Genomic DNA, 8,966 nt, shown 5'->3' on the forward strand with positions numbered 1-8,966 from the left:
GCTAGCTGGACGCACAGCCGCCGCCTCGGCCGCTGGTCGATCGATCGGCGGCTGGACGACGACGGACTGGTGCCAACTGATGGTGGTGGAGAAGCCCCACACGTTTCGCACACGGGATTATTCCGCCGGTTGTTGGGTGCTGGCGATTCGGGGTAGGGTAGGGTAGGGTAGGGTAGGGTAGGGCGGAGCCTCTGATGGATGGCCTCTGATCGAGCTGGTGACGATGCATAGCAATTAGCAATGGACCATGGTCCCCCGGCCTTCCGATTTCCACCCGCTGGCGAGTAGCAACGGCTCTGCTGCGTTCTATTCTCCCTCGTTTTTCTTCTTCCCGGTTTCGTTTCTGTATTGCTGAGGAAACCTGGAAAATAATTGACAGCTGAACAAGGTCCTGAAGAAACCAATGGAGGCTTGCTTTCATTTCACCTGCTGTCCGGCCTGAACCTGAAGCAGTCGTGCCATCCCATATTTTCTCGGCCAATTCATTATTGATGCTATATGTTCTGCTTTATTTTCTTTCTGTATTTTGAAAAATAGCGTTGGCATACGATCGTACGGGAAATTCGAAAGAGATATATATATATATATAAAATCTATTCTACACTACTTTATATATATATATATATAAATATATATATATAGGCATCGCTCCAACAGTACGGATGCCAACAGTAGTGCAACCTGAAATTAGATTTTTTCTTCTTCTTTTCTGATGAGATTCTTGAGCGTAATGGCGACTGTGCAGCAGAATGGATGGGCGAGAAGGGCAGGCCTTAAGTGTTGTCACGGGGACGTCGAGCCGAAACCCGCGTGTGGTTTTTGGTTGTGGACTTGCGGTTGGGAGCGGCGGCGGAGGTCCTATGGAAATCTGTCAAACATTAATGCGGTGACCGTTTGCAGCTCCCTCCAAAGTTGGTTCGGGATTTTGGTCGCGTCCCTTTTCTGAAGGAGCTGCGCCAAGAACAGAGATTACATGGCGCGCCCGTGGTGAAAAGAAAAGGAAAAAAGAACAGATGTAATGCAATGCAAGCGTCGAGACATGGCACGAGGCGAGTTGAAGGACTCGCTCACTACTGTTGCAGCACTAGCCCGTAGTAGTACTCGTGTACAGGGAAAAGAAAGGACACCGTCCTTGCCAAGTTAGTAGGCCTGTACTGTACTGTACACCACCACCGGCACTGTACGAGGACTAGAACGTACTAGGAGCACGCGTACAACTGCCGGGCCGGCGGCGATCCATCCACTCCCCGAATCTGCAAGTACAAGGCTATATTCCCTTGGAGGCTGGGGTAGTAGGGTACGCGTCGGCCGACGCAGCAGGCGGGTCACGGTGGTTGGGGCGGGCAGTAGCAGCAGTCGGCGGTCGCGTTCGACGCCGCCCGCCGCGCGGTAGTTGTGTAACAAGTCGGAGGAGGGAGCTGGAGTGCCGCGACAGCGACGCGGCGCGCGCACAGCTGTCGCGACCGCGGCCTGTCGGGAAGCCCACGCCGCGGCCCCTCTCCTCCACTGCCACACCACCCTCCTACCATCTCCCTCCCGTCTCGTCCTTGGTTTCCTCCCAGGCCTGGCACGGTGTGCCCTCGTGTGCTTTCTCCGCCCGGGGTCTCCGTTACAAGCCATGCATGGACGACGGATGTGTAAATTCTGACCACACACCAACATTGCTATCTCAGAACGAAACCGCAGAAAACGACTGACACATCGATCGCCTCTGGTTCGTTGCTTGGAGAGAGACCAGCAGCGACGTCCAGCAAAAGGATAAGCGTACGCCCGGAGGCCTGGCCTCAGTCTCCGGTGACCTGTTGACATCTTCTCGTCAGAGTCTGGAGTCTGTAGCCACATCTACATGCATAGTACGTTGACAGGTGGCCCGACGGGTAACCTTTTTTTCCACGCCGCGTCCCTGTCGGATCCACAGTGCCGCGGGGAGCGATCGGATTCGAATCCACGCCTGCACCTCATCATCCGAGTCATACGAGACGCCAGCGACAGGAGCCTTACCCAAACCAAAAGCTCTCAAAATCTGTCGGATCAATCCACGCTACAAGAGAGCTCCTTGTCTAATGCTGCTCCAAATAAATTCGGATTGTAAACTCAGTGCTCCCGCAAAGACTGCTCCATCGCTCAAAACATCTCTGGTTAACGTATTCTTCTGAATCGAGAAAGAAAGCTAACACCTGCACAAGTGATCCAAGTGGTGCGGGCTGCAGGTACAAGACACGACACAGGAGACCGACCTATCGGATTAGTTAGCGCGTACACCTCGACGCTGCAGTAGGCATGCCCAAAAGGATCACAAAGGCAGAGAACGAAGCTGGGCGAGGGGAAATCTAGCTACTAGAATAAAGCATATATAGGTCTTTGGATTGCATGGCAGTATGTGCAGGGCAAAAGCAGCATTGTTTTTCAAATATCGTGTTACGGAATCCATTTGGTTGCAGGACCTGAAGCTTTGCGAAAAGCAAAGTTTTTTTTTCTAAAGCAAAGGCCAAGGGAAAAAGAACAGAGGACGTGACACGAGGGTTCATTTCTTTTCTAGGTAGCTTCAACAAAGGTTTCAGTGCAGAGCCTCCATTTGGTACGACAAGTGCTTGATGCGGTACTTGGTTGGTTACTTACTTCCAAGCTCTACAGGTTCCTTGACCAAATCACACAGTTCATTCAACACAAATAGAAAAAGAAAGAGAGAGAGAGAGAGAAAGATGCGCAGCAGCATCCAGAGATGTCCCCTTGCTTTGTTTCTTCGAGTCTTTGACAATCACAACATCTCGCAAGAAAGACTCGAAGCACTTGTTGACCTGGTGTAAAGGAGCACATTTTATCGCCTGCAACTGCAAGTTGTTTCTAGAAAATTTTAGCGTCTTGTGCGTGGACGCGTCCGCGTGCCCGATGGCTGGGAGCGAGGCCGAGGGGCACCAGAAATTGTGGAGAAATAATTCGGTTGGTGAGGGGCGTCTGTTAGGGGAGTACAAGGGTCCCAATCGCCTAGTTGGTTGGTCCACCTACAGCCATTATCCGCGTCCATCCATTTCCATCCTCCGCTCGCCACTGCTCTCGCCTCCAGCTCCAACCATTCCTTTTCGTCTTCCTCCTCTTGCCGGGCTTCGACGCTACTCCATCTCCATCCACTCCTCTGTCTGGGCCTCAGCCTCCACACATTGTCCCGTCGTATCGGCCCAGACTGACTCTCCTGCATTCTTCCTTCTTGTTCTTCTTCTTCTTTTTTCTGTTACCTGCTGCAGCTTGCTTCGTTTGGGAGCTTACTGACAAGACCATTCGTCAAACAGATCATCAATGTAACCGATTACTACTGGTACGGTTCGTTGGTAAACATGTTTCATGGAGATAGGATCTCGAGGAGCAGGAGGTCTGATCGCACACTGAACCTGAAGGACCACTTCGTCTTCTGAGTCCTGACAGCAGAGTCAAAAGGAAGGCGAAAGGGACGAGGCTTCCCTCTATCGCCAGGCAGCTGCGGACCTCAACTTCTTTCTGATGACCATTCAGTCAGTCACATGATTGATCGCTTAACACCAGTTCGTTCGATCGATTCCCCGTCGTCTGAGAGTAGGTGGTTGGTGATGAAAGGCTTGCTCCAGTAGTTTTCCTGATGGTCCAACTCGGCCCGGCGCAATCGCTGAACAAGAAAGGCGATGGCCATGCTGTGCTCCATCACTTGCAGGTTGCAAAGTTGCAAGTACACTTGTTACCTCAGACACGAGTGGACCTGAGAAACCTAGCAGCTAACCCAGATAAACTCCATCCCCGTGTTGCCTTTTCAAGGGGAGGCCGTGCCATCAGATCGCGACGCTGCACCAGAACCGGGCAGAGTTCAGAGCAGATCATGGCATGGCAGAGGAGTAATGATTTGGGTTGAGCAGGTGGCACTTTCATCCTAGCCTCCCTCAAGCGCAAGGATGGACACAAGACATGTTTGTGGTGGTTCCAAACACAGGATCTGTCTCTCTGCCAGCAGCAGAGGTCATTCTACTCAAAAAGGCTTTTTTTTAACTCTTCGAACTGCTACTGGTTCGTGGAGATATTTCCCCATTCCTTCTCCTATATTGCTATTGAGATGTTAATAAGTGTGAAAGCTTCGATTTTAGCAGGTAGTTCAACCTGGATGTCCCAGGCCTTATCTAGTTCTTGCGGCACTTAAATCACTGATATGACTGAACTGTTAATTGTCTTAAATTATATAGGTTGCCAAGAAGCGACAATGCCACCATAGCATGACGTAAGTGTTACCAATGCTGGCATGCTGGATCCTCTAATCAAAAGTGTCCTGACACTTTACAAGCTGAGAATCACTTTACATATAAAATAGTCATGAGCTAATAAGCAAAAAGTTCAGCATTGTCTTGACATTCAGGTCATTAAATAATGAACAATCATTTTCTGATGAATCTTAATATGAAACAAGTGAATTCAGGGCACATCAGCCCTCCTTTTCAAGACAGTAGCAATGAATCTGGAACAGATGTATTCTCATTTTACACCATACCAACATGGGAGAAGTGGGCGTCATGAGTTAGTAAATGTTTTGAATAGGTTAGCTGCTAGCAGATTACAGAAACAGCTCCAGGTCGAGGTTTGACTCGCAAAAGGGAGCAAAAACAAAAGGGCGTATTCTTATCAATAGGAACAATGCTGATACTCGAAGCCTCAACAATGTTCACTCTACAGCACCACTGCTCTGATAAATATGTACACTCAGCAAAAGAGCCATGCCCGAATTCGCAAGCCAGTTCATCGCAATGCATCGTGCTGTCTCAAAAATTCGGCTAGCTTTGATGGTTGATGACCTGGTGGCATGGGTGTTGCAAATGGAATGATGTCGATGATCATCAACATATGCTGCAATAATCTTACGAGCTCAATAAAACTACATTTCAGTGTCACCGGATGTAGCTTCTAACGAATGATGTTCCTCCGATGCAACTTAAACTGTCAGAACTCTGCAGGACAAGGATGAACCAAGCTAAGTTAGGAAACTATATGAGAAATGAGATAATGTTCGCAATGAAATCGTATTTCCAGATTTAAGTACCTGGGACTTTGGAGAGGGGAACACATTCCAAAACCGGAGTGTTTCGTCACCAGCACCAGTAACTATGGTCTGTTGATACCAATAGTGGAAAGCCAGTGAGAACAAAATATTAATATGCTAGGTATATCAAAACACAACTCGGGACAAGTCACCAAGACTCACCTGTCCATCAGGGGAAATAGCTAGATACAATACTCTGTATGTATGTCCTGTCAAAGTGGCAAGCTGCAAATAGCAAAGGGGAATGGGCTTGACACAGGCAATAACAGGTATAGAATAACTTAATTACAGAATAAGCTTGCACCATACCTTAGACATTGTTGGATATCTCCAAACAATTATTTGGTTTTGAGAGTATCCGTGGGTACTAACAAGCTCATTTACATTCTTTGACCACACAAGATTGCAGACCTGTTAAGTCATTTAGCTCCGTCAGTATTTGTAAGCAAACAAGATGTTCAACCCTACCCTTCCCCCATTTCTATAAAAACAATTCCCTGTTTTCACAGTGGTCTGCGATATGTCTGTGAACACCTCAAACAGAATCAAAAGTGAATGACGATGAACATTTCCTTATTTGGTTCTTTTCCTTCAGTTTCTATTATTGATATATATATATATATATATATATTTGTTTCCAATTTCTTTTTCCTTCTTGTCGGTGATCAGTGGGGGAGTTAGGCCAACAGAGCATTGGGGTCCTCACCACAAAAGGATGGGTGCCAGACTGCCATGAACAGCAACTTCCACTAAATTTACCAAAGTTTGTTGGGGTCAGCTAACCCAGACAAATAGCCCTAGCTCCACCTGTCAGTGGCTCATGTTGGGATTTAGCTCTAGCCTGTCCCAACATGCTTGGGACTAAAATGCTTTGTTGTTGTTTACCTCTGTTTGAATATTTCAGTGGAAGTATGGTTTCTTGGAATTGTGGTTTCAAACTTAAATTTTAGCAGGTAATTTACACCTCAATGGTATGGAGTCTACACCTTTACTGGTCTTCTTTTTAGAATACAATTGTATTGATGCGATAAAATCTTAAAAAAACCACAATTTTGTAAAAATGAGCGGGAAGATAAACAAGGATTGCAGGTGTTGAACATTGAAAACTACCTGACTGCCGGTGTCCACACAGCTCAAGTGTGTATTTGTGGTCGTATTCCAAAATCGTATGCATCTATCTGCGGTTCCTCCACCAGATGCAAGCAGACCATGGAGATGAGGTGACCAGGCAATAGCTTTGACAGCTGCTGTGTGCTCCGTATACTTCAGTACTGGTTGTACTGAATGTGGATTCCAAACAAAAAGCTGGACAAGGAGGAAATATTAGTATGCGAAGAAGAAATAGCATTGTAAAATCCTAAAAACAGTGCATTCCAAAGTAATGGAAACATATGGATAGGCATCTTACTCTGTTGTCATTGCCACCAGATGCAAGCTGACGATTGTCATATGACCACTTGAGCCCACAAACCTAGAAGATGTGTGGAATTATGAAACCATACATTATCAAAATAAAAATATGAAGCTAGGATTATGGGCACAATTGACATCATCAGAAATTTGATGCAATGATATACACAAAAAAAAATGCTACAAGGGACTTGAAATTGAATAGATTACCTCAGATTTATGCCCGGTAAGCTTGCTAACATAATCTTCTTGAGCACGGATGTCATGGTGCAGGATGCTCTTGTCGCGACTTCCAGAAGAAAGCAATGAAGAACTCCATGCAAGAGCACCTACACGCATGCGATGGCTTTCCATCGTTCTTATTCTTTTACAGCGAGTTGCATCCCATATCTACATAAGATAAAACGCAATATGATAATCAGATTTACAGACTCTTTAAGTTACAACTCTGCACACCAATTCGAAAGGATAGCAGAAGTGATCATTTCACTATTTCTAAAATTTTTCTAAATCGATTCAGAGCAAAAAAACGCGAGGTACTTGAGCAAAACTGGATAGAATTCATTACTTGAGGTTTTTTTGCATATAAATGAATGGCATTTACAGTAGTTATGGTTTTCCATAAAAGCATACGATTATCAAGGTCTTCCGCAGAAAGATTTTTGTGTCGACCATAATAGTGAAAATAGTACAATCAAGAGAAAAGACTACCATAATTAAACCAATGCATATTGGTGCTAAAAGGCACATTGCCTGCTGCTGAGCTGGTAGCAGTATTGCAAAATTGTCAAATCTTCTTGTAATTGCTGCATACAGCTGTAATTCTTGATGCTTAAATGCATTGTCCTAAACGAGATTCAAATACCACACTACACTTGATACAAATAATCTAATAATGCCCGAGTTAAGAATGGGATTTACCTGAACTTTGCCTTGATTTGTCCCTACAGCTAGGTGAGTGCCACGCTGCGCCCACCCCACAGAACAAACATTGTCATCCACCCCCAAATCACATAGCTTGGTGACCTACGCAATGACAAACCTGTTAGAGACCCATCTTCAATTGCCAGAAACCATACAATGTTAAGGATAACCACGGTTGCCCACCTTGCTACTGCATGCATTCCACAAGTAAACGCAATTGCCCAACCCAACAGCAAGGACATTATGTGAAGACCAATCGACAAGGTTGAGGTAGAAGTCGTCCTGCAACGCGGGCGCATCTAGCACCTGCAATCAACAGCGATCAGTAGAAAGCCTACGAAATTCACATTACATTCTTGAAAATCCGAGTTTTCCAGAATTTCAGATTCATGAATTGAGGTAATTGCTGAGCGAAAGATCAAATCTTTCACACTCCAAGAAGTAGATAGGTACGCCCAGAAACAGAAGGATCCCAAGAAAAAAAATCAAGAAACAGAGAAGGCCCAATCAAGAAAGAGAAATCCCCAATTCCCAATTCCCCTTCTCACCTTGTAGGGCGACCTTGGGATCTTCCTTGGCCCGGCGCCCCTGGTGGTGAAAATGCCGGGAAACAGCGCGTCCTCCTCGTCCTCGCCGGAAAATAGCGCCCTCTTGGCGTTCCGGGGCACCTCCGCCTTGAATCTGAAGATATTCCCCGTGGCGGGGGTGCCCAGCGCCGACGCCCCCGCGGACGAGGAGGAGGAGCAGGCGGTGGCCGAGGACGCGACCCGGTCCGGCGTGTCGGGGCCGAAGAGCGCGGCGCGGAGGAGCGCGCAGTACGGCGAGGTGGCGGGAGCAGATCCGGACGAGGAGGCCGGGCCGCTGGCCGCGGCGTCGTGGGAGGACGAGGGCGAGGGGGCTAGGTCGAAGAGCGCGAGGTTGGATCCGGTGCGGCTGGGGATGAAACGGTCGCTGTAGACGGTCCGGGAGGCCGGCGTGGGCGCGAATGCGGTGGTGGAGGCGTGCGACGGCGTGGCGGAGTGCCGGGAGGAGGGCGCGCCCGAGGCGAGCCGCGAGTTGGGCGTGGACGCCGGCGTCGGCGGCTTGGAGGACGCCCCTGCCGCCGTGTTCTCCATCGGCGACGGCGGCGGCGTGAAGTGGTGGTAGTGGTCCATGGGGGGCGAGGAGTGGATTTGGGGATCGGGGGGACGCGACGCGACGGGGTGGGGAAGAAGAGGGTGATATGGGTGCGGACGCTCGCTGTTGCTCCTGTTGTAGTTCGCGCCCCCGCGCTTTTTCTCTCTCCTCTCCTCTCCTCATCCGGGGAGTTCTTTTTTTTTCCCCTCTCTCTCTCGCTCGCTTTTATTTTTTTTTACTCCTCCTCCCGGCTTCCGCGTCAAGTATCGTTTATTCGTCTTCCTTCTATTTTTGTTCTTTTGTTGGAGGAGAAGAGGATATCTTTTTAATTATCATTATTTAATATAAACAATCCGATCGTCCCTAATGATTTGCATTGGCTACCCTGCACGTGTCTCAGATCTTCTTCTCATGTCAAGTCTCCAAAGGAGTCGTCGGTTCGACGCCTCCTCGCACCGCTGGCCGT

At 48.0% G+C, this 8,966-nt stretch overlaps 1 protein-coding gene across 1 annotated transcript; it reads right to left on the reverse strand.

The window, feature by feature from the left end:
* Positions 1 to 4,376: 4,376 nt before the first annotated feature.
* On the reverse strand, positions 4,377 to 8,658 carry LOC112874480 (protein FIZZY-RELATED 2-like). The gene is made up of 10 exons (XM_025937813.1): positions 7,933 to 8,658; positions 7,568 to 7,690; positions 7,382 to 7,486; positions 6,671 to 6,850; positions 6,459 to 6,521; positions 6,161 to 6,355; positions 5,360 to 5,461; positions 5,213 to 5,275; positions 5,051 to 5,119; positions 4,377 to 4,958 (listed from the first exon to the last, which is right to left on the reverse strand). The coding sequence occupies exons 1-10, from the start codon at positions 8,536 to 8,538 to the stop codon at positions 4,899 to 4,901; spliced, it is 1,566 nt and encodes a 521-aa protein (XP_025793598.1). The 5' UTR covers positions 8,539 to 8,658; the 3' UTR covers positions 4,377 to 4,898.
* Positions 8,659 to 8,966: the final 308 nt, after the last annotated feature.

The sequence above is a fragment of the Panicum hallii genome, chromosome 9 (assembly GCF_002211085.1).
Source record: "Panicum hallii strain FIL2 chromosome 9, PHallii_v3.1, whole genome shotgun sequence".
Taxonomy (NCBI): domain Eukaryota; kingdom Viridiplantae; phylum Streptophyta; class Magnoliopsida; order Poales; family Poaceae; genus Panicum; species Panicum hallii.